The sequence below is a fragment of the Phoca vitulina genome, unplaced genomic scaffold (genome assembly GCF_004348235.1).
Source record: "Phoca vitulina isolate PV1807 unplaced genomic scaffold, GSC_HSeal_1.0 scaffold10, whole genome shotgun sequence".
In the NCBI taxonomy this organism is placed as follows: domain Eukaryota; kingdom Metazoa; phylum Chordata; class Mammalia; order Carnivora; family Phocidae; genus Phoca; species Phoca vitulina.
In genome coordinates, this window is record NW_022589713.1 from 9,378,318 (window position 1) to 9,404,787 (window position 26,470).

Sequence of the window (26,470 nt, forward strand, 5' to 3'; positions counted from 1 at the left end):
TGCTATCTTTCCTTGAGGGCACATCCCTTGTGTTTATGGATGACTTGACATTGTTCAAGAAGGATGAGGTCTGGATTTAAAAATGGTGCTAGATGCAGCAAAGTGCACAATTGTGACCACAATCCTTGACTGGGAGGTGGTGTTAGGAGAGGCCAAGAATGAACTTGGTTATTCTGGGCATTTGTCATGGCTTATCTGAAGGCTGATCAGGTCATAGATAGAAGCTGATGCTCTGGGAAACTGTGGACAAGCCAGGCCCTGCTAGGATTCGTGCAAATCAAGTAACTGTTGGACCCACTATATTTGGCCAGCCACGAAGAACACCCCAAGACATCCCACCTGTTAGGCACCAGGTAGAAACAGTCAATCTTCTCTGTCGTGACAAAATGAGGAGAGTGGATGAGAGGGAAGGGGGAGGGATACAGAGAGAGAGAGAAAGAAAGAGAGAGAGCTTAAAAAGCAGAAGCATTCCTTTTGTCACCAAAATAATAAGACCCCCAGGTTGAATTCACAATAATAACAGGGAGCAGAAAGTTCAAATGGATAGATCCCATGCACGGCATTAAAAATGGAGCTTGAGCATATGCAAACAGCATGTCGACTGCAGATCTGAGGTGATGGTGAAGCACAGGCTCTGGGGTGAGAAATAAGCTTGTGCTGAGAAACCATCTGGGAAAACTCTTAGACTAATTTGAATTGAACCAAGCTGAGACCTTAAGCATTTCTTTCCAATGAGATCCAAGCCAGACAATGACACGAGCTGATGTTCAGTTGTGAAGATGCCCATGTGTCCTCGCCTAACAGCTGTCTCGGTAAGTCCACGCTGCTCCTGAAAGCTAGATAATTAACTGCCGTTTGCTTTGAAGTCCATGGGAAGCTGCTTCCTACTGTGGTACATTTACAAGTCCTACAACTGCCATGTCGAATCTTCAGTGCCTCAACTGCATCAGTCCCACTAACTCCTTTAGATGTTCAGGTTTCTCAAAGGTATTCAAATCCCTGAAGCTGCTATGTGAGGTCTTTCAAGACAGATGTTTGAAAAAAATATGATTTATTTTTAAATCATTAGATTATTAAATAAGTTTGCCAAAAACATGACTCTAAGTCATGGATGCTTATAGTTTATTGTATTTTATTGTTTTAACTGAGGGAGAGCCGTTTTCAAAGTGGTCAGATTTGGAGGAGTGGATATAGAATTGTTAAATCTATAGAATTGTCCAGATAGTAGCATCATGCTAAGAAACATGAAGAAGAACATGTTAATGATTTTTTTTAAAAAAGCTTAACAAGGGGACCAATTTCACTTCTCTCTACTTTAGAAGTTTCAAAATAGGCGTTGGGGTGGGGGGGACATACTTATAAAAATATCCAGACTTAGGTTCAGAATGAGCATAAGTTTAAATAGCATAGGTATGTGTCGAAGGTAGCAGGGAAAAAACCACAACCGACTGAACAATTTGAGTTCCCTGTGTCCCACATATATCTTTGTGTCAACGGGACAGTGGATCTCTGTAAAGGACTTTGGTTTCTAGAACTTTCTTCATCATTCAAGCCAAAGTGAATATAGTTTTATTTTGAGCCTGCTGTAAAGGGAAAATCATTAACATGATATTTTTAAAGATAATGTTTCATAGCATAAATTTGAAATGGATTACTAAGACTCTTGGTGAAATTACTTTAGTTAATTCTCCATACATTGCATTGTAGTAAGAAAAATGCCAGCATTTTCATGCTGAGGTTATTTGGTAGGGTTAGCAAAGGGTAATTGCCAGTTTGAGTTTATCTTTGTAGTAAAAATCAAATGTGGACTGCACTGAGACAGAAATTCAGGACTTAACCTGTCCTATGGAAATCATCTGCACTTAGCAAAGCTTCATGGTTATTTTTCTTTTAAATTTATGTTGTTTTGCCTTTAGGGAGTTGATGGAAAGGCATTGTGGGTGTTTTTCTGGATAAAGTTAAAATTGTTTCATTAAATGTTAATGGACTTAATAGTCCAGTTAAAAAGAGCCCATATATTAGCCTGTATTCAGCGCTTAATGCTGACATGGCTTATGTTCAGGAATTGCATTTGAGCCCACAGAGCTGAACATCATATGTGAGCATAGGTTAGTAACGGGTTTTGTTCTTTTGCTATAAGGAAATCACCATTCTGTTTATAAATGACTCTGGTTTTTAACAAAACAGCTATTTCAGATGCAACCAATTGGTTTATTTTGGCCCAAAGAAAGATTTGGACATCTATTTGAGCATTAGGAACACAGCATGGCTCACTGGGTTCAATTGAATAGAATGTGAGTTATATAAAATTCCATAATACGTCTCAAACTTTCTTTAGCACCTTCACTATAAAGTAAGCTAACAATACTCTCGGGAGGAATTAATGATCTTCAAGTATTTTGCAAATGTGCAAGAGGTTTTTGTTGATTGGTTTTTTGGAAAGGGAACTATTAGACTACAGTAAAGATGTATCTTGAAAAATGCATTCGTTTTTGGCTGGTGTAAGACGTTCAAAGTTGTGCCATTCCTTCGGATTAGATGAGAATAAATATTTTTTGTAGTTTGAGCAGTTAACGGTATATTATGTAGAGAGAGCAAGAGATACAGGCTCAGCTTAGCTCACATTTCCACATGACCTTCCTTACTCTTGTCTTCAGGAATCACCAAATCATGTGGCTTTGGAGACATTGTTGTTTGCTCTTTTGAAATCAAACAACACTCATGTTAATGTATCTATAAACATTTGGAAATAGAAATAGTTCATTCCACATGTGGTTATGAACCATATGGACTACATGGAGGCTGAGAACATGATAATACATGAGGGTCTCTATTTCCTCCTCCTGTTTTATATAATGGTGAGGAGTTCAGTGAGATCACAAGATAACATGAAATGAAAGCTTAAAGAACTTTCATTCATTCATTTAGCAAGGATTTTTGAGTACCATTTTCTTTTTCCACCAGAAGAATTTAAAATCTGCACAAAAGTCTATAACCATCTTTAGCTGCAACAATTCTAGTGTTAGAGGTATGAATTCATACAAAAGGACTCAGAATAGGCAATATATGCAAAATGGTGATAGAGGTGGCAAGACTAGACATAAAGAGCTTGAGACCAACCAACATGACCTTGAGGAAACAACTGTGTGTTTAGTGTCCTCAGCAAATGAGGGATGGGCTGATAACTTGAGAGGCTCCTTCTTGCTCTACGACTCTATGGATGACAACAGAAATCACTGTCGTTAATTATCCCAGTACAACAGGGGAGACTGGCGCTCTGGGTCCTCCCAATGGCATGAACTCTTCTAAAATTCTCTCTTGTTTTTAGCTGCTTTGAATGTATATCATTTATCATTGTATATTTGAGTGCTTTGAAAGTTGCTAGGCACTCGATGAATGCAAGGCATATTTATTTATTAAAAGACCGTATCTCTTCAGGATATCAAACACAGTTCATGGATAAGTTTCTAAGTTCAAGTCTCCACTTTGAACTTCTTTTAGAGACAAATGGGGGAAATCAGGAAGCTGATAGAAGGAAGATGGCACACGATTAAAAATTAGCCAAGGCAAGCCTGCATAGATATTCATCTATTTCTTGAATTTTATACAGTTAAGTTACCTTTAGGAAATCATGATAAAGCTGTTGCCTTCAAGACCAGAGAATGCTTGGTCCTTCAAGAGTTTTCACATGTTAACTCGATAGTTTCATCAATATCCAGAACCATAAAGCCAGTCAGATGTGGGAACACAACAGAACAAAATAATAGCTAATGTTTATTTCTTACTTTTGCTGGGTACTTTTCTAAGCTTTTTACATATATTAACCCATTTAATCCTCACAACAATTCTCAGGTAGGTACTGTTACTATTCTTGCTTCATGGATGAGGAGATCAAGGTACAGAGGGGGTCAAGTGACTTGCCTAATATCGCTTAAATTGTAAATGGCAAGGCTGGGATTTGAACCAATGCAGTCCGTTTTTATGGCCTATGCTTTGTGTCCACAATAATCTAGCCGCCTCTCAACAGGACTACTGATTTGTCATATTTACAGTGACAGGCACCAGTAGCTAGTAACCAAGAGTTTTCATCCAGCATTTAGTCCAAGCCCTGCTGGGCTGGAGGAAGGGCCAACTCAGGCCCTTAGGCACCGGAGGCGAGGGTCTAAGGCCCACGATACTTTTAGGGGCCCAAGAAAAGTTTTAAACTTCTTTCAAAATCAGAAGAAAAAAATGAATACTAGGGGCGCCTGGGTGGCTCAGTCGTTGGGCGTCTGCCTTCGGCTCAGGTCGTGATTCCAGGGTCCTGGGATCGAGCCCCGCATCGGGCTCCCTGCTCAGCGGGAAGCCAGCTTCTCCCTCTCCCACTCCCCCTGCTTGTGTTCCCTCTCTCGCTGTGTCTCTCTGTCAAATAAAATCTTAAAAAAAAAAAAAAAAACATTAAACAAACAAACAAAAAAATGAATACTAATCCAGCCTGGCTCATATTTGTCTTTACACTGGCATAGCCATAATTGATATATTTTTCAATGTGCCCGGGAATATCCTAAGGTGGGCCTGGACAAGGGGTAGAGCAGAGGTAGATAGGCTGTGGCCAAAGCCGCTGCTCAGAAACCCCTCCGGAGGCTCGTTGTGTGGCCCCTTCCTTCCCTGCCCAGGTCGGTGTGCAAGCAAGCTGCCGCAGAGCCCCCTTTGGCAGAGCCGCTCGGCTCACACTCGGACCCTCGGATTCTCTCGAAAGCCCCGCCCCTCCTCCGAGCCTCCGTTACCAGGTGGCTGCCGGCTCTACCCTCACTTCTCCCGTGCACCGTACTGAGACCCGAGTGCGGACACGGTTCACCGCTGGCCTGCGGGTGCGTTTGGTCTCGTCTGTGCAGTGTTGTATCAAGCAAGAGTTAGCGGTCAACGTCAAAAAGGGGCGGGGGGGGTGTGCTTCGCATAAAGATGTGGCTTCTTGGCATCTTTTGAAAGGTCAGAAGGCTTGGTAGCGGCGGGCCCACATTGCACGGCTCCACGCAGCTGGGGTTCACTGGAGCTGTTTGCTTCAGTCCCCTCTTAGCCCTGCCCGGCCCGGGAAACCAGGAATTTCAACCTTTGCCCTCAGAGATACCTGACAGCTTCAAGTATTAGCTTTCCTCAAAATTCCTGCAGGTTCACCGAGAAGGAAGAAAGCTGTGCAAATTAGCTAATAATAAAGGAATTCCAGGCGTTAGCTAGTGGGAGGATCTGGAGGGTCCCGGGGCCTCTGCATGCTACGTCAGGTAAGGCCTCTGCCTACTGTCACTACCAGCCGGCCTCGTCCCGAGCCTCCCCATGGACGGTGTAATCACAGCTGCAGGCTCTCCAGGAATAAAGGCAAGAGGAAAGGCAAAGTTAATGATTTGCCACGGAACCCCTCCCGTCTACCTACACACTCACCCTTTCCCTTCAAGTGCTTCATCTTGTTGAAACCAGGTGAAATACGAATTGAGTACAGAATTCTGGCATCTCTTATTTTTAACTTAGTTATGATTATTATGATTTTGAAAGATAGGACTTCAAAGACCCTGGCAGGTGCGAACTTCAAAGACCACACAGAAAATACTGTCCAGACAGTTCAGTTCTGTTGGGCAACACTCTGCAAGGCCATCAGGCATTCAAAGGTGGAAAGAATTTCTACTTGAGTTTCTTGTTGGAAACCTTGCTACTTAAGAATGAGATTTTATATTTTCTCCATCACAATGCAAGATTTATAAACTTTGCCTATGTTTTTACTGGCACCCATGTGAGCTTTCTGTGTGGGAAAAATACTGCTGCCATCCAGCCTTTGACATTGGTATTGAGGACTGAAGAAATGTATCTTCTCACTTTTATAAAGCTCTTCAGACCTGTTAGCATTACCTACTAGAAGTCCATGTAGGTGTGTAGAGTTTTTACATTTGGTTCAATCACATTGATAGCATTTCCCTAGAGAATTTGTAGTTACATATACTCAGTGCTTAACACAAATATGGGAGCTATCTGATTACTTAGACAGCTAGTTACTGAATATAGGGGGTGAACAAAATAAAGTTTTTGTGATCATGCTGCTGAGCTTCCCTTCCTTCATATTACGAGGAAGATGACCTTGCTTTGAATAGCCCCTTTTGTCTGCAGAAAAAGGATGGCTTCATTGATACAATATGATCATTTTATTTTATTTTTCTTACCCAATTCAGTGTCCAACAACCCATAACTTTTTCTTTGTTAGTATTTATTGTCCACATATAATATAAAATACGGCTTGTACATATATGGCACTCAATTGATGTAAATAATGTAGAAGACATGGTTCCTACCCTCAATGAATTTAGTATAATTGGGGGGCTAGGACTAAAGAAGAAAGCTATGGGCCTGTATACTGCTGTACATTAAGCAGCAAATTGGAGATATACTTCTGACTTCGTGTGCTGGCTGTTCAAGAGAGGAGGCAATCTTTTTTGGGATGGGCTACTCAGACTAGGTTAAAGTGGGTCATAGGTTGGGCTTCAAGGCTTGAGAGTGAGGACCCCGAGTATATGGCATGATGGGTGGGGGTCATTGGAGTTGGGAAAGTGGGAACAGAGATACAGAAAGATGGAGTTTAGGCCAGAATGAGGCAGGAATGGAGGAGGGGCATGCTAAGGAGCTTCTGCTTTATCCTATAGGTAATGCTAAGCCATTTTTATGCAAGGGAGGAAGACACATGATGAAAGCAGTCCTCTAGGAAGATTAATCTAGAAGCTTAGAGTAAAGTGATTAGAGCAATAGATGCTGCTGCATGAGTTTGGAAGGCCAGTTAGGAGGCTCTTCAGTAATCCAGGCATAAATTGAGTGGAGCCTGAATTCGGGGGAGAGATCAGAGAGAAGCAGGGGGAGGGTGATTTTTAGAGAATCATCCTTTAGAAAAGATAACCAAGGGATGCCTGGGTAGATCAGCTGGTTAAGCATCTGTCTTCAGCTCAGGTCATGATCCCAGGGTCCTGGGATGGAGTCCCACATCAGGCTCCTTGCTCACTGGGGAGCCTGCTTCTCCCTCTGCCCCATCCCCCTGCTTGTGTGCTCTCTCTCTCTCTGACAAATAAATAAATAAAATCTTTAAAAACAAAAACAAAAAGGAATAAAAAAGAAAAGAAAAGATAACCAAATATATAAAGGGTGGGAGGAGTAAAAGGCACCTGTAGTTTCCATGCTGAGGGGAAAAAGAGCCGAGAGCCATTTTTGCCCATCGTCCCATCTTGCTCACTTTCTCCAGCCACACAGATGTCCTTGCTGTTCCTTGAACAAGGCCAGCAAAATCCCACATCAAGGCCTTTCCATATGCCAGTTTCTCCATCCCGAGCATTCTTCCCCAGGTTATCTACCTGACTTGCTCCCTCGCTTTCAGTCCCTATCTTGCCTCTCCACACATTTATTTTACCTTTGTAGTTTGGAAAATTGGAATTTTCAACCAATACACAAAACATGAAAATATTACTCTCCCCCAAAGTTCTTGCAGGTTCATAGAGATTGCTAAAATGTCCCCGAATTAGAGAGGCCTTCTCTAACCACCCCATCCCTCTCTTTCCCCTTACTCTGCTTGATTTTTCTTATGTTTCCTCATCTAACAATATATTATGTATTTAGTCATTTGTTTGGTTATTTTCTGTTTTGTTTGTTTGCCTGTTACTAAAATGTGAGGGCAGAGGGACGAAGACTATCCCTCATTTTTACCTCTGCCCTTCACACAGTGCCTGGCACATAGTAGATTCTCAATATAGATATATTAATTAAATCAATGAACTAGGAAAGTTCAAAAAAGAGGGTAATTTGAGGAAAGGAAGAAAAGGAAGATGATGAGTTAGCATTCAGCATGGATCAGCTTAGAAGAAACAACACTTTGGATGGTGATTGGCAGGATTTCAAGGCCAGGGACCCAGCTTGGCACTCTATAGGTTTACCTTCTTTCTAAGGATCAAAACAACCTCTTCCAGGAGAGTGTCCTTCGCTGGGTGGTTATCTCGGTGTTTCCCACCTCACTTTAAGAGTCCAGTTTTCCCCCTGTGTGACTTATCTTTTCCCTGGAAGAGATGGGGGAGAGAACAGCCTTGGAATAGGGAGATTTATACCCAGAAGCTGTTGAGTCTCCAAGAGCACACATTTTGTCCCTTGTGTGTCCATCAAATAAATGTCCGATGTTTCCTAGAAACTCGAAATCTGTTTATTGGAATGATCTACAAACTTTTTGACATACATTTGATGTAGCCCATAATAATCCAAATGAGACCCAAAACAAAAACAAGGCACACCTGTAGCTCATTTGTTTCCACCGTTTCAATTGCTCCAAATCCCACTTTTGCCAGGAGCATATTAGGATCACCTGCCAAACTGACATATGATTTAATGAAGCATCTCACGTACATTCATTTGGTTCTCCAAAATAATCCCACTAAGAAAACACATTTCTTCTTTTCAAATGCAGTTCAGCCTTTTCTTGATACGAACCACTTTCTAACATTACTACTGACTCTATTGAAATGAATGAATACATTATAAAGCACTTTATCTTTATTGCTGCCTAAAGTGATCCATAGAGAGTATAATGGCCAGCTGTGTATCCTAGGCACATAATTTCATTACTGGGCTCTTATGGAGCCATCAGTCCCATAGATGGTCCTCTGCTTGACAGACCAGCCATCGAATTCCAAACTTGACTTAATGTCAAGTGCCATCTTCAGGTCAGGTCACCCCAGCCTGAATCCAGTAGATGCTACCAGAAGCCTGGGGTGCCTGGACCATTCTTAGAGTCTGCTCAAAAAGCCTGTCATGCTTCTGATAACCTGAGGTCACAGCTTCTGAATAAAGGGTCTCTCTAGGATGAAGTTGACCTATGTGTCCGTGGACTGTCCATAAATATTCTTAACAGGTGGCAAACCTAATTTTTAATTCTCTAGCCATGTTCGTGTTCAAAGCAAGGGCCAGCCACCATTCAGAAGTAGGGTGGTGAGGAGCTTAATACTCTTCTGGCCTTTGTGTGTGGGCTGGGGGGTGATCCAGTTTCTCTAGGTATCTTTAAATATCAGTTAACCAACAGCCAGAGATGAGTCTCAACTAGGAGGAGTGTGGGTGGTTAAAAAAATTCTCTTGCCAGCATGCAAATATACACCGGCTCCACAATTGACTCTGAGTTTCTGTGGAATCCCAGGAATTTGGAGGTAACCTTGTCCAGATCTCTCACTTCATAGATGAGGGATGAGAACTCCCATTTATCAAGACCTCTTTTTTTTTTTTTTAAAGATTTTATTTATTTATTTGAGAGAGAGAGAATGAGAGAGACAGCACATGAGAGGGGGGAGGGTCAGAGGGAGAAGCAGACTCCCTGCCGAGCAGGGAGCCCGATGTGGGACTCGATCCAGGGACTCCAGGATCATGACCTGAGCCGAAGGCAGTCGCTTAACCAACTGAGCCACCCAGGCGCCCCTTATCAAGACCTCTTGAGTGCCTAGTGCAGTTAGGAGCTTTTCATTCACTCTTTCCGTTGGCTGATGAGGAAACTGATGATACTTTTGTCTGAGCACGTACAGAACATCACAGTCCTGAAGGAAAAAGAGTTTTGATTACAGAGGAGAGGATGAGAAGAGGAGTAGCTTCGGGGCAGGACAGAGGTGGGTGGGTTTGCTGGAAGGTGGAGGGAGGGTGACAGAAAGAGGGAGGTTGCCTAGGATAGAGTGAAGGCACTTCCGTACCTCAGTGGAAGACCCTGGAAGTACAGTCTCTGAGCCAATACCAGGGCTGCCTTTGCCACAATACTCCAGGTTGCTGATGTCTGCTTTAAGGTAAGCTTGATTGGAAGCTAAGAGGTGTGTTCCAGAAGGCTACAAGGAGTGAAAATGTTGTTGTTGTTGTTGTTGTTATTATTATTATTTTAATGATCATAATAGTCACCACTTCTCAAAAGATATGTGTTAACAACTGCCATGGGTATAATAGATCTTATATAAAAGAATTTTCACAGCAACCTCGGAGGTTGATACTCATGTCCTTATTTTAGAGATGACATGTCTTGGCCAGGTTCTCACAGCAAATGGCAGATCTGGGATTTGAATCCAGGTTGCCTAGCTCCAAATTTATGTGACAGAATTTCAAATGAGTAATCTCTACTCATAAACAATAGATTCAATGTCCTCATCCCCCCATTTTTATGCTGTCTAAGCCAGTGCAGAGTATGGTAGCTCTGAGCATAACAGCTTTGGAAGAAATAACCCACAGTAAGAGAAGCTGCCCCTTTGCTTGTTCTGAATTCATGGTCTCAAATACCTTCTTCGTGCTTGTCAGCTTTTCAAATTCCTGGTGTAGTCATCCTTGATTCCAGATGTCCAGTGACAATTTATGACCTATAATTGAATAGGATCCCCTCTCCTTATCGTACCTTTCAGCTAGAGTCCTATCACACGAAACGAAGCAAAACAAAACACTTCTCTTTGATTTAATGTTGGCATTCTTGCTCTTATTAGTTAATAGCTAGTCCTATTAAAATAGGATACCGAGTGCCTTTAAAAGTCCACCAAGAAGAAAAATAGAGTTAGGCAATATCAGGGTAAAGAAAGAAATCTTGGGAAGTGGCAGAAAGAGGAGGAAAGAGGAGTTCGGGACTGAGCGAATGCCACAAACTAGCCAGGCAGGTTTTACCTGCGTGAGGGTATGTGTTTATCTGAAACCCTGGAAATCCTCCAGATTCATTCCTGTGACTTGTGTGACAATGGGCATTCTTCGAAAGAGGAGTAAGGCCCTATTACTTTGGCTGGAATTCCTCGTCAGAGGCTAGCCTGTGAGGAAAGATAGTAGGCTGGTTTCCGGGTCTGATTAGCCTTCTCCGTGGGTGCATATGGCAAAAAAGAGCTAGCTATTGGTGAAGGTGTCCAGGGACGGGGGGGCGGGGGCATTTTGGGCCACACCGGGGAGAGGAAGCACAAAAGAAACATCCAAGACTTTATCAATCTTGTTGTTCTGCTGAGGGCTGCAGAACTGTTCCTTGGAGGCCAGTTGACTGTAGCTCCAGGTTTGCCAGAGTTTCCAGAGACGAAAGCTCACCCATGCCCGTCCTTTCGCTTAGCAAATTAAGAAAATGCAAGTCACTACAGTGGGCCCTAGGAAAGGTCCAGCTGTCCTGTGAGGGCAGATCATCTCTGCCCTGGAGGATCATGACTCTGCACTTCTTAAGGAACAGGTTGTTTGTTTGCTTATGTGTATCTATTTATTTATATATCTTCTTTACCCCTCCTCATTTACTGGAGGAAATCTGGCTTTCTTGGTATGCAACCGGAAAGTAGATGAGGGGGGAAAATGTGGCTGTTGATAGTCATCCATGACCTTGAACATATTACCAAGTTCAAGTGGATTTTTGTTGCTTTCTGTATGAAGTGACTCTCTTAGGTTAAATACAGAAATATTATATCCTTCATTGAGCAACATCACATCACCATCATATCTAGATGAAAGTCTTTCTTTCACCTTACGGCTCATTCTCTCGTTATGAACAACCTTTTCTAACAGGACTTTCTTAGAATCACAGAATGTTAGAGCCAGAAGGGAGATAAATGAATGAAAAAAAGAACTTTTCCACTATAAAGGTCCATTCGAACACAAAAGTCCTTACAAATGTTTATGTTAGGGAAAGAAACATCCAAATCCCCATGCTGCATTTGGAGTCTGTTTTCTGTTTGTTCTGTTCTCAGTAGGGAGAACTGCTCATTACTGTCCTGGGCACGAGCCTTTTATGTACTTGAAAACCATTGCGGGCTAAACCTGTAACCCTCTCCCCTCTGAGCGGAATTACCTTGGTTCCTTTAACCTCTCCTGATCTTTATTTCCCAGACCTCTCATCTCTTCTGTGGCTTTCTGAGAATCGACTCCGGTTTCTCACTCTCCCCCACTAACTGCAGCCCTGGGAGGGGGGGGGTCTGCCCAGGTGCGCGGGGCTGGGGTGGGGGGGCGGGAGGTATGTGTGTGCCGGGAACTGAGAGGTGGACAGGGCCAGCGGAACTTGCTAGTGGACAAACACCACGGAAAATGGGGGGGAGGCATAGGAAGTCTTTACATGAATTAGAAGTCATACTTTCCCCTAGCACGTCACCTTCATCTCCGAATTCTCCAGACAATGGCACACACAGACACCGGGGACCCATTTCCTCACAAAACATTTCACAAGGCTTTGCTACGGGCCCAGTACTTCCACTGGCGTCCGGAACACTGCCGATCCTTGGTCCCCAGGCAGGATCCTGCATCTGTTTTGCTCTCATAGGTTGAACATATGTTTGAACTAGTTACTGGCAACTTAGAATGAAGAGTTCTCACCTACAAATGATCTCGATTTTCAGCTTCTTTCAGGTCCTAAAGGGTGGGGCTATGAGGCTTGCGCGTCAGGCCTGGGACCGCGTGCTAGGGCCGAGCAGCGACCGCCCCAGATGAGCGGGGAACGCCTCCACTTTCCCTCAGTCCTATCTGGCCCCTTGTTACCGACTGAACTGTGTTCCCCTAAGTCCGTGTTTTGAGGCTCTAACTGCAATGTGACTATATGCGGAGATAGGGCCTTTAAGAAAGCAGTTAGGAGGGGCGCCTGGGTGGCTTGGTGGGTTAAGCGTCTGCTTTCAGCTCAGGTCATCATCTCAGGGTCCCGGCATCGAGCCCCGCATGGGGCTCCCTGCTCAGCGGGGAGTCTGCTTCTCCCTCTCCCTTTGCTCCCTCTCTCTCTCTCTCAAACAAATAAATAAAATCTTAAAAAAAAAAAAAAAAGGAGGAAAGCAGTTAGAGGGGTAAGGGTGCCCCTTAGGGGAAAGGACACCAGAGAGCTCGCTCGCTGTCACCACGTGTCTACAGAAGAAAAGGAAAGACCCCGACGCGGGGAGCAGACGGCAGCTATCCAGCCGTAAGCGCGGCAGAGAGCTCTCGTCAGGAACCGATCCTGATGGCACCTCTACCTTGGAGTCCCAGTCTCCAGAACCGTGAGAAAGTAAGTTTCTGTTGTTTGAGGCCCCCACTCTGTGGTGTTTTGTTAGGGAAGCCCAAGCAGAGTGATACACCCGTGTACCTCACTTTGTGCCTGGCTTCTGCGGGCATTTGCGTTTGAGACCCCTGCTCTCGGTGCTTGGGAGATAAAAGAGAAAATACCCAGTCCTGGTATTTTGTCTACTGGTAGAGAAAGTTAAATGGAGCAATACCATGTAAGACAGGACATAATCTAAGAGATGTACAAACTGATACCAAGGACAGAGCTGTGATTGGCTGGGATGGGAGGGAGAATAGAGAAGTCTCCCCTGCGGGGCCACGGCATGGCAGAAGGTTTTTGAGAGACTAGGCGGGTTTCAGCAAGTGGTGATGGAACGGAGGCAGCAGCACAAGCGAGCAAGCATGAGAGTGGAGGGTGTACCACTAGGTTTGACTATAGTTCAGGGTCCATTGCAGGAGGAGGAGGTGTGATAGGAAATAAGGCCAGAAAAGGAAGGGACAGTCAGATCATGAGCTCTGAATGCCATGCCAGAGGGTTTGGTTTAATTCTGGAATGAATGACGAGTACCTGAGGGGATGGAGGAAGGAAGTGAGTGGATGAAAGGCATGGTTTAATTAATTAATTCAGCAAATATTTACTGGGAACATCCAAAGTGCCAGGTATTGCAAATGTAGTTGTGGACAAGATAGAACTAAGTCTCTGCCCTCAGGGAGCTGACATAAGTAGACTATCAGATATATAACATAATGTCAGGGAGTGATGAACGCTGTAAAGACAAATAAAGCAGTGTAAGGAGGAGTAAGAGGATAGAGTGTAATATGGCAGGTAGCTGCTTTGGATGCCCACAGTCAGGGAAGGCATGATATTTGGGCACAACCCTGAATGAAGTGAGAGAATGAATCATGTGGGTATTGGAGAATATAATTCTAGACAGAGAAAACAGTAAGTACAAAGGCCCTGAGGCAGCAACACAGTTATGTTCATGGAAAAACATAGAGGCCAATCTGGCTGGAGTAAGCAATGAGAAGAATGATGGGCGTTGAGGTTGCAGTAGTCAAGCATCAGCTCTTTTTTTAGGAAGGGAACTCCAGTGCAGTGTGAAGGACTGATGGGGAACCAGGCCTGGAGCAGGGAGACCCCTAGCAGCCCACAGGAATGAAGAGGACCAGCACCACAGTGGGGCAATTGAGTTGGAATTGTAGAGTCATACATGGTCTAGGAGAACGGCATCTTTTGGACCAGCACACAGATGAAATCCCCAAACAGAGCTGGCCTTGGGGAAGACAGGGCTCTGGGGCCAGGATGAGATGGGGTACTTATCTCCCAATCTCTGGATTAATCATGTGCAATGGCGGCTGTCAGAGTAGGAGAACCAAAATTTCTATAGTCTGTAAGTGTCCCAAAGAAGCATGAAGGAAGAGATAGCCTTCATCTGTTTCCACAGCTCAGAAGCCCAGGCACTCTCCGTGGGGCATCAGGGAGAATGTGGCTGTTCTTCCCCTAAAAAGTACAACACTATCACTTAACACTACAGACTTCTGGCAAATGTGGTTTGGTCTAGCCCTAGAATGAAATGATTTGTTTTAATGCATGGAAATAAAAAGAGTTGAAATGCAGTACAGAGAGTGGGGTTAATGCAGGCCAGAATGTGGGTTGGCCGGTAGAGTGGAGTAGTTGCTCTTTGGCTTTTTTTCTTCCTTCCTTCCTTCCTTCCTTTCTTTTCCTTTTCCTTTTTCTTTCTTTCTTTCTTTCTTTCTTTCTTTCTTTCTTTCTTTCTTTCTTTCTTTCTTTCTTTCTTTCTTTCTTTCTCTCTCTCTTTTTTTTTTGCTTTAGTGAGGAGGAGGAGGTAAATAGTCCTCTGAGAACCATATAAAGCTCTGCTTCCAGATTGCAATGGCCAGGGAGCATGGTCATCACCTTTGGCATTCTTCTCTAATTTTTTACCCTTGGTGTTTTTCCTTTTCCTTGCTTGGCTGGGAGAATTATGAGCTCCTTAGGAAAGAATGCTGTGCTTTCCCTGTTGGCCCTGCTGTGGGGCAAACATTCAAAAAATGTTAACTGTAAATATCTGTGTTAAGAGTGCCCTCTTCTGGTATACCCTATTTGTCTTCAACTGCCATTTCCCTGACAATGCTGCATTTTTAGGCTTAATTATCTTTTTCATTAAATTGGCAAAGGAAGAAAGCAAAAGGTAGTGTTGGGAATAAATTAATTTTACCCAATGTTTCTAGAACTTTCTTCCACAGTCCTAAACCTTTTTTGGCCATGGTCTCTGAATCTTCTGACCCAATCTTTCTTTGGAATTTACACTTAACCTTTTATTAATTTGGAAAAAAGGTAAAAATGGCAGCAAATCAAAGCATGGAAGGGGTGCTGATACAATTCATTAGATCTCTTTTCTGCCTCTGTTTCTATGTTATTTATTGAGGGACAAGCATTTTCCTAAGACCTTCAGGATCCTAAATGAGTAAGATACAGTCCTTGCCTTTGCTGAGTTTGGTGGTAGGAAAGATGGATGAGTAAACATAAAAGTATAACACCAGGTGACCAAAAACTGGGATGTGAACAATAAAGTGGGTGGTCACAGGGGCATATGATTTAATTTCTTTGATTATTCGAACCCAAAGGTGAAAAAAATGAATGCCTCCCTGACCCAACTTATTTCTCCTGGCAATCACATTTCTCGGTGCACTGGAGCTCAAGATTCTGTAAACAAATCATGATAGGTTTACTATATTTCTATGTTACTAATCTCACAAAGTGATTTGGGATCTGAAGGGGATACATAAGTACATGCTCAGTTTTCTCCTAATTTTTTTCTTCTATGTTCAATGGAAACATTTTCCTTTTATAACTTGAATATTTGGAGAGACTCTATACCTCTAGCTTCAACAAATTAAATATTGCTTTAAATTGCAGAGTACCAGTGTACAATAAAAAAGGTTATGTGTGGGTTTTGCTAGAAAACATAGTTTTTTGATAGAAATTCTTTTCCCCCATATAAAGGGAGAGTTATCTTTAATGAGACCCTCCAAAATTTGTTCTTTACAGAGCAGAGGATCGCACCCCTCCTGGTCTCCTGTGACATTTATCCATTGGCTTTAACCCACGATCTTGTATATATGGAGCTCTGAATGTTACCCAGGGTCCCAATGACCTTTACCCTTTTATTTTGATTTAGTTGGAAAATGTATTAATGTAGTTTTCCAAGTTTTTTCTATGCCCCAATTCTTCTGCATAAGAACGGCTTTAATTAACTGGGAGAAAGAGATGGATGAGGGTTGGAGAGAGAGAGAATATATTGGTGAATTACATTAGTCCCTCATATCTATCTCTTGGTTATAGAGGCAAATGAAACATAATGGTGATATGGTGATAATGGTGATATGAAAATCATTACGGTAATATGAAACATAATGGTGATATTTTGGGGTATACTTCTTACCAGACACAGATGGTGTTGTTTATTATTTTATTTCTATTTATTGTAACCACTTAGGATTCTTTTTGCATTTGCATAAATTTGGTCATCTTTTTCATTTCTTTCTCAATATTGGCTGTAACTTTCAATTGTGTACTAAAGAAAATGTTTCTATCCCTTAAAGTCAAACTGATAATCTTCCTTTCTCATAGGACAGCGATCTCTAGGACTCTTATTTTGGGTCCCTTTGCTTCTGTCACTCATCCTGCACTCTGTCCAAAAATATCTTCTAAACTCAAGAATTCCTAAGAGGATCTTAGAGAAGTATCCACAATGTCCTTAGGTGATACCCTGAGAAACACTGATTTCTGGCATCATCTTGGTGATTTAAAAAAAAACCTCAAGTGGACTTGGAGGAATATAGAAGCTCAATGTACCTTTGAACCTGCTTGGTCCTGAGCCTGTCTCAGTGATCCACTATGGCTGGAGGCATGAGGGCTGGGCATAAACATGCATGGTAGGCAACTGAGCCTTTCAATTCTGTTTACCTTTTCTTTTTTCTTTTTGGTGGGGACAGAGGTGCTTAGTCAAAAATAGAAGTGAAACCCAATACTCAAAATGGCAGTGAGAAATAAACAGAGGTGAGGGAAGTAGCAAGACAGAGGGACAGGGCGAGGGCACTCGAGTTCCATTGGCTCTATCACTCATGGGCTATGTGTCCTAGAGCCAGCCATGTATGTGCTCAGGGCCTCATTTTCCCTACTCCAAAGTGATCAGTGCTTCTTGTAGGAGGTTCAGGGAGGATGAGGAAAAAGAGAGGGGGTGAAATACTTGGGGCTTAGGGTTCTTACCCCTGTTTCAACATGAGTAGCTCAGTTTTACTCTATTTTATGTATTTGGCTTTATCCTAAGATCTTGTGTGAAGAAGGCAAAAGTTTTTTTTTTTTTTAAAGATTTTATTTATTTATTTGAGAGACAGCGAGAGAGAGAGAGAGAGAGAGAGAGAGAGAGAGAAAGAGAGAGCGAGCATGAGCAGGGGGAGGGGCAGAGGGGGAGGAGCAAGTAGTCTCCACGCTGAGCAGGGAGCCGGAAGCAGGGCTCAATCCCAGGACCCTGAGATCATGACCTGAGTCAAAGGCAGACGCTCTTAATTGACTGAGCCCCCCAGGTGCCCCAAGACAGCGAAAGATCTTAAATCCATCAAAACAAAACAAAACAAACACCTTTTGAAAAACGTTAGACTAGATGATTTCCAAATTTCCTGCTAGCTTTAGAATTCTAGGAGAGTCATAATGGTGGTATTTGTTGTTTTCCTGCCCAGTATCAATGATGACTTCCTTCTGATTTTCCTTCAGTCATCCTGTGACCATGATGACAAAGCCCGAAGCTGCCAAAGGCCACCACAGAGAGCTTAGGCATCAAGCCAGTCCAAAGGCAGCTAAACAGAGGTGGATCCTGGTGGCAGCCTTTAATTTCAGGACGAAGCCTCACCTGTGGCTACACTGTCTTCCAGGGTTTTCAGTTACATGAATCAATAAATTTCACCCTGCTTTGGGTTTAAGCCTTTAGAATTGAGTTTTTCTGTCACTCACAACCAAAAAAATCTAATTGGATCAGATAGCATTTAAAAGATAGTCAACAAATGTTTATTGAAATGTCATAGAGGACCAAACCGCAAATGCTTGAGATAGAAATCAACGAACTATTTCTGTCAGCAAAAACCTTAACTTTAGCATGCTGTCCTTTGTGTATGGAAACCAGTCCTGATTTACTATCAATAGAACATTTCCTTTGACTTGTTTACTTAACTAGTGATAAAAACTCTTACTCAGGAAGCAATTAAGTGGATAGTTTTGGTCTCACTAACATGTTTAGAGCATCTGAACTCATGTGGGGGTAGATAAATCTACTAAATGTGAAACCAATAAAAGCAGATAATTGCAAAATTACAAAGCATGCTGAAGGAAACAGGGCTAAAATCATTCTCCTATACTGCTTTGTGACAGTGTACATTGTAACAACTTTTAAGGACAATTTGACAGTATTACCAAAAGCTTTAAAACTGTGGCCCCACTTCAATTTGGCAATCCCATTTCCGGAAATTTATCCTAAGGAACTAACTGTGGATAGACACAAAATCTTAGATACAGAGATGTCCATTAGTGCATTGATTACGAAAGCATAAACACACACACACACACACACACACACACAGGCTTGAATGCATGGAAGAAAACATTCTAATGTCAAGCAGTATGGGACTAGTTAACTACGTATGGCTTATCTGCACAATGGAACCCCATTATTCCCATTTAAAATGACACAGATGAATACTGTCACAAACAACTCTTGTTGATATATTATTAGGTAAAATAGATTCTCAAACAGTATGTATAGTACACTCCTGTATTTGTAAAAAAACATCTGTGTACATATATAATGGATATTAATTTGGGCTAAGAAATGATACAGTCCTTTGTTCAGGAAAGTAAAAAATGGCTCTGCTAGCAGCTGGATCATGATATTGCCAAGTGGAAATTAACAACGTTTAAAGAATATAAACAATGCTGTACAAGGCCATTCTGACCATGTTTGGAACGAGATAAAGACAAAGCCACTCTACAACCTAAAATATCTAACACAGATGACTGCTACTTTCTTTCTTTTTAAACTGATGACAACTCTCCCCCACTTCAGTTTTTTCAAGGTGAAAATTAAGATAGTTATCACCATATTCCCTTTCTTCTTGACAGAATCCAGTCCAGATTTGACCCCTGCTGCCCTAATGTCTCCTTAAACGTATCCATAAAAAACCCAAATGCCCTAAGAAGCCCCTCTCAACTCCCTTTTTGGTGTCTCCGGCCAATGGGCTTTAACAGTTCTAAAGGAGATAAATTGGGCCCCTCCCACTCACCAGAACTGGCTGGAAACTCCATCTCAGTTGAGTTTTAACATGGTGTCCAGCAAACAGAGGGGCTACAACTGTTTAGGGCTCTGTGGGAGCCACTGGGTTGCTTACTGCCCTTTTTCTAAGATGTCAGCTTCTTTTCCTTCGCCAAGTTGGGCACAAGGATCTTATGCTGTAGGATAAGGCCAAAAATCTGGTGTTCAATCCCCCTTCTGCAGAAGCCAGGTCACTATGTGAGGGCTGTCTGGGGGTGGGGTGGGGCATGAGTCTTCCCCTTTTGAAGAACCCACTGCCACTGGCCTCCTCCCTAGTGAACCTCCGGTCCTGGTTCAGACATCCTCCACTCAGCACCAGCCTCCTTCCGGGTAGGTGAGCCTTCGCCTTCTAGTGCCTCCTAGCTTCCATTTCCAGCTCTGCAACTGAAGTGTGTCAAGTGCTGGGTTAGAAATGAAGGAGAATAAAGAAAGCACCCCTCATTCTTTTCTAGTACTGAGTTCAGCACACATCAATCTGTGAATAATATCCTGGCACACATTCTAGAAAGTGTTTGGAATATATATCCTAAAGGGTTAAAAGTAAGTGTCCCTACAGTTGTATTATGGACCTTTCAAAATGTTTATTTATCTTACCTTTTCTTTCTAATTTTTCTTGCATGAACATTTGTTTTCAAAGTAAGAAAAAAAAGTATGTCATTTATTTTATTTTATTTTTTTAAAAGATTTTATTTATTTATTTGACAGAGAGACAGCGAGAGAGGGAACACAAGCAGGGGGAGTGGGAGAGGGAGAAGCAGGCTTCCCTCCGAGCTGGGAGCCCGACGTGGGGCTTGATGACCTGAGCCGAAGGCAGACCCTTAACGACTGAGCCACCCAGGCGCCCTATGTCATTTATTTTTAACTAATGAAAGGGAAAAGCAGAGAATAAGAAGAAACGAGGAGAAAGGAAGAAACCAGGGCCTGCTGCCATGAAGGTATGGGAGTGTTAACCCAGCACTAGTACAAGACAGCCCTGGAGGTTGGTATTCCCTGGAATTCTGGAGTCAAGCATCCACTTTTTGGCTCTGATTTGTACTTGTGAGAATATTTTAAGTGGCTTTTTCATCCTCTGTTTATCAGTGAATACAAAGTAGCCCCGTGGAGGTGGTAGAGGGTAATGGGACTTCCCAACTGGGGAGAAATGTCTTTTGAAGGGGAAATGGCGTGATGGGTTCTACCCCTGGTTTTATATTAGAATGACCAATTCCTGGACCCCACCTCCAGTGATTTGTTTGGTTACTGATTAAAAGAAGGAGAGGGTGGGTGAAGAATGGAACAATACAAAATTCTCCTAGTCATAATTGTCCTCAGGGCCCTCTTTGTAAGGAAAGGTGGGACCAGAGATTCTTTCTTTCGGTCAGCTTTTTCTCAGGTATGGCAGGTATACCTACTGGTACACAAACTATGCATATTGCTACGGAGAAAAGCATTTTAAAATGGTTATTAATGATGTATATTTATTATATTGTGTAGTAGAAAAACTATACATCAAAATCATGATTTTATAGTAGTGATAAAACTAAAAAATGAAATCCGTTTACGCAAAAATGCAAGCCAGTTGATATACACATATTAGGTCAATTGCAGAGTAGGTGATACATGGATATGGCCGAAATCAAGATAGTATGCATGTCTTTAGACTGGGAAATACTGGCAAAAGTTGCTTTCCGAGACCTTTCTGCAAGACGTGAGCTTTGGGCAGCGATTTGGAGCAGTGCTTCCAAACATTGGACTGAAAATATGTGGGGCTGGCTGAGAGCTTGTGGAAAAAGAGATTCCAGGTCTCTGCCTAGAGATTTTAGTTCAGGAGATCTGGGATAGGGCCCAGGACTGTGTCCTTTCATGAAGCTTTCCTGGTGGTGCTGGTGAAGCCCTTTGGGGACCTTGAAGTGGGGAGCGATACCTCTTCGGGCCTGGAAGAGCGGTAGTTCTTCAAGATAATTAAACTTATTTTAAGTATTTGCTGGCTGTGAAGCCTATCCATTATCGTTGACTGTCATCAGCATGGCTTTGTAAACTTTTAATTTTTAAATTGTGCCTCTGGGTCTCTGCATTGAAAGCGTGTGTGAAAATTAAAATACACACAAGTGAGCACACTCTACCCCTGCCAAAAACACATTTTAATCTGATTTAACCAACTAAATAAACAGAAGTGAATTATGCCATTAGGCTCAACAGGGCTGCTAGAGCAAACCAACTGCATGGTGCAGACCAAGCATGGGAGTAACAAAGTGCATGTTTCTGGTGGAAAGGAGACTCTCGGGTGGGAGCTGTTTCATGGCAAATTGATGTTTACTCAGTGAGTTTCAGAGGAATCATGGTGAGGCAGCTGGGACCGAGGCACTGGGTGGGAGCACTCTGGGATGGAAACCCTGCATTGGGGCTGGCCAGAGTCCGGTGAGAAGGCGATTGAGAGGAGTGTGGAAGAGGAGGGGTTAAAAACTGGAAAGCTGCAATCAGGCCAGGAGGGGATGAAAGACTAACAAAGCAGAGAACACTGGAGGGGCACAGAGATGTCATTGAAGGGCTGCTAAAGTCCTCCTCCTGAAGAACTGCAAATAGTTGTGGGGGTGGGGAGATGCAAAATATGATCCCAGAGGCCATTTGGGAAGTAGAATGAATTCTTTTATGAAATCATTAAAAGCAAATACACCTCAGGTGCCTGGGTGGTTCAGTCCGTTAAGTGTCTGATCTTGATTGATTTAAGCTCAGGTCCTGATCCCAGGGTTGTGAGATCAAGCCCTGCATCAGCTCTGGGCTCAGTGGGGTATCTGCTTGGGATTCTCTCTCCCTCTGCCCCCTCTCCCTGCTCGCACGCACGTGCTCTCTCTCTAAAATAAATATTAAAAACTGTTTAAAAAAAGAGCCAATACACCTCTATGTCGTTACAGCAAGTGAATACCTTGGATTTCTTGTAGCAGTCCTAAGTTCAATGGCTCTGTTTTATGGTCCAACTGGGTGTTAGGTCATATGTCCTGATTTTAGGGTGAGAAAAAAATGGGAAAAGGATCTGGGGATAGAAGCTCTTCCAGATGGCCCTGCTCCAGTGTTAGTTGGGACGTATGAATTGCAGAAACTCACAGACTGGGGGCAAGAGTGGGTACCTGGACCTCAAGCAAAGGGGCCAATTGCCAGAGGCCAGGCCACTCAGCAGGGTTTCCAGAGGTAGTAGCCACTGTTTTTCACCTGCTTCCAATCCAAAAAGTCCTACTCACAGATTCCTAGTCAAATTTGAATTGTTCTCTTTGTCTAATGGAAAATTTTCATACCATGCTAAGAAACTTGGGACACAGATTTGTCTTATTTCTTTTACTGTTGCCTTTCTTACCAGTTTCTTCATACATACATACTTTTAAAACTAGTTCCAGGCTTTCAGTCCCCTTTTGCCCTTGTTCTTACAGAGCCTGATGTTACAGGATTTTGGATGCAATTTTCAAAGACATTGGCGTTATGACCCCTTGGTGATATTGTGGAGTAATTTTATAAACTAAATTAATTAGACTGGGGGTGGGGAGGAGATAGAAAATAGAGCTTAGCAAAGTTTTTCCACTAGGTGTCACTCTTGATCCAATTAAAACCGCTAGCGGCGTTTATAAATAGAAGTATATCTATAAAACATTCATTTCCTTGGTTACGTAAACATGAATAACAAAATGTCCCCACCTGTGTCTTCTGAAGTCCTTCCCTGGTGATCTGTGTCATAAAAGGCGACCATACATATGTTGTCTGGAGGACTAATTCCTATCACAGCCACTTCTGTTGTAAGACTGGCGGGGTGAAGGCTGGCCGCTGGAGTCGGAGCCTCAATTCACCGATTGTTTTTTATGTCACAGGACCCAGCCCCTTCGGGGACCACACTGGAATCTCCTGTGATTAGAGCTAATGCTTCCAAAATGCCGCATGTCTGCTTGCTGCTCCCAGAAGTGCTGTGTGCGGGTCTCCCCGGGCGGCACCTTCACCGGCTGCACCTGTCCTCCATTCCCGCGCGCTCCCGCCCGCCGCTTCCACCTTCCGCTGCGAACCGGACTCCCCAAGGGCAAGGCGAAGTTCAGGGACACTCAGCCCCGGGAGGTCGGCTCTTCCCCGGGGCCACTCTGGGGGCAGTGCTGGCAATTTTGAATTTCGGAATATGGAATTATTTCAATTGGCTATGAGTATTGGCCAAATTCGATGCACTTCTCATTTGCACTGCCTTCAGGGATAGAAATGGACGTACAATTTAGAGTTACAAAGAAGCAACAATCTAGTTCAGAGAAGACTGTCTGGGGTTCTAATTAAAAATATATCTTACTCTTATTTAAAAATTTTTATTTTTCAAAATATAAGGAGATCACCTTCAGAGAAGAAACAGGGCACTAAACTAGTATTTATATAACTCTTTCTGGTGCAGGAGGTTGTCTCAAATCCATTACCTGGTGTTATCTTCAGCATAACCTTGGGGAACGGGTATTTTTACCACTGTGTTTCTGACTGGGCCTACAGCTGTGATGTCCTATGCTTGTCAAGCTGGAATTTTAATCCAGACCATCTGATCCCAAAAGCTATAAAGCCCCCTAACACCAGGTTCTTACCAAGGTGTACATCAAAATGTCCTGGTGATTTCAATATATGTACTCCCAGACCCATGCTGGACATTCTGTCAGAATTCCCTGATATTGGGTTCATTCAGTAACGAAACACAAAATAGGCATGTAATATTACACCAGGTAGTGATAGATGTTTTGGGAAGAAAAAACAAAGCAGACTGAGGAAGTAGAGTGTGATAGGGGTGCTATTTCAGGAAGGATCAGTTGGGGAAGGCCAATCTCTCTAAGGAGGGGACATTTGAACTCAGGCCTGAATGAAGTGGGGCGGTGAAGTTTGCTGATGTAGGTGGGAAGGATGTTCTAGCAGAGGGAATAGCAGGTGCAAAGGCCCTGAGGCGGGAGTGTGTTTGGCGTGTGGAAAAAGAGCAAGGAGACCAGTGTGGCTGGAGTGGAGTTAATGAGGGGAGAGTGCTAGGAGATGGGTTGGGAGACAGCCTGGAGCCAGATGTTAGGCCTTCAACCGGTACTGCACAACTTTTAAAAACAGGTGCAAGCACAAGTTTTCACTCCTCTAATGATCTTTTTTCTTTTACCTTGCCAAGCAATGAAAAGGCAAAACAGGGAAGATAAAAGCACAGCTAAAATACAGCCCTGATGAGCTGCCACCATTGCAATCACCATGAAGCTGCAGTTCAGGGCTGTTAGAGAGACCAAGAAGACTGAAAATGGTTAGTGGTGAATGAGTAGCTGCTAATTTGATAATCACCGTGAATCCGAGTGAAACAGATTTGTTCGCCTCACTATCTACAATTTACTTTTATTTGTGATTGAATTGTAATTTCCATTTAAAATCATTATAAGGAAACAATACGTTCCCATCACGCTCACTTAAGTGCCATCCTGGAGTTTTTAGTTTTGCTTTAACATTAAATCTGGTCATGCTGTCTCTCATCCCCACCATCATGGCTTCCTCTTAAGTAGATGCCATTCTTTTCCTTGTTGTGTTTATCACATGGAGGCAAACTACACATGCCTGGAGAAACAATGATCATGTTTCGCTTCTAAGTGCAGATTGGTTACGTTTGAAATTTTCTCTCAAGTGCATTAAATATCTCCCATAATTTTGGGAGAAAAATCTTTCATAGATGTCGTTTAAAAATATATTTATTAAAACAGGACTAGAATGCCATATCCACACAGTTTAAATCCATGATAAATACAGTTACAGTAGAGAGTACTAATGTTAATTTATTTTCCATATGCCCAGATTTATTATTTTAACTACCATCTGGAAAAGAAAATGATACGTTATGATTAGTCAGATGAGAGGGGGCGCTAGGTGAGACACGCAGGTAATTTTGCCTGGTTTAGCACACTCATGAGCCCACACTCCGAGTGGCTGGCACACACAGCGCAGGTGAGGAATAACTTCAGAAAACACGCACTTTTTATGTCCTCAGAACATGGCAGTAATGAAGCAGGTTGTGAAAGTGGATGCAAAATGTGATCCTTTATCTATTTATATATGCATTCCATAACGTCTAGAATGATCTCACAATATTGCCAGTGGTATTCTTTTAGTGGAAGGTGGTTTCTGAGTGATTTCATCTGGATTTTGTTGCATATCCGTACTTCCTAAGATGAACACATACTTGTGTAACAAAGAAAAACGTGTACAATAAAGTGTATACACTTTTATATTATAGAAAAAAAACCACTAAAAGATATATTTTTTTAAAAAGTGGTGTTGTTGCATGGTGTGAAGACCACATCCTGGTTTCCTCTCAGCCTCAGTGGTTTTTTATATCTCACCAATGAGTTATTGATTCCTACTTACATTACTTCAACACAAACTTTATCTTCCACAATAGAAAACCATAGCTCAATGTCTCTGTAAATTTTTTTCTGTTTTTATTATAATCACTCCAACTCTACATCACAGAGGAAGGGATGGTTTTTCTATGTGACTGTCCATCGTCTTCTGGAGCTAGGCCTCAGGGAGTTCTGGATTCCGGACCATACTCTCCGCTATATCCCTTCTGTCCACTAGAGGGCAGCAGATGACAGAAGGATTCAAGGTCCATTAAGGTTGGCTTCCTGTGTTTACAGCTTTCTGGGAGACAAGTGAGAAATGGTCCAGGCGTAGTTGGCTGGATGTCACAGTGACTCTGTCATTCAGAAAGCCATATGGTTTATTTGTATTGGTGCAAATTAACAACAGAATGTTTCCCTCTCTTCCGAACTACGGAGATGCAGAAAATTAACTTCTGCCCCATTGTTAGGAGTTTCCAAAGATGCCAACGATACTAATCTACACACTTAGGAATAGGACTTACACCAAATAAGGTTTTTGTTTTTTGTTTTTTAATAAGACTTGCACACTATACACTATTGTTGGAGGTTCTGGTTAACTAAATTTGAGGCAGGGCTGATCTAAAGTTGAGTTATGAAACAAAGGTGAACTGTTCTTACCCTTAAGGTATATAGAATACAAAAGCCAGAGAATATGGTACAGGAACTCCATACAATTAAGGGGGTATAAAGGAGTGCTGATGAGTAAAGACAATACTAGGGAAATATGTTTGACTCTGAGTCAGGATT

The 26,470-nt window shown here is 42.7% G+C and overlaps 1 protein-coding gene across 3 annotated transcripts in view; it reads right to left on the reverse strand.

Moving 5' to 3' along the window:
- GYG1 (glycogenin 1) overlaps nt 1-23,452 on the reverse strand; it is a 73,060-nt gene extending 49,608 nt beyond the window's left edge. For all 3 annotated transcript variants that reach the window (XM_032408487.1, XM_032408490.1, XM_032408486.1), the window contains exon 1: nt 23,007-23,452. In XM_032408487.1, the coding sequence (XP_032264378.1) occupies nt 23,007-23,045 (39 nt within the window). In that variant the 5' untranslated portion in view covers nt 23,046-23,452. The remainder of the gene's footprint in view (nt 1-23,006) is intronic.
- Nucleotides 23,453-26,470: the final 3,018 nt, after the last annotated feature.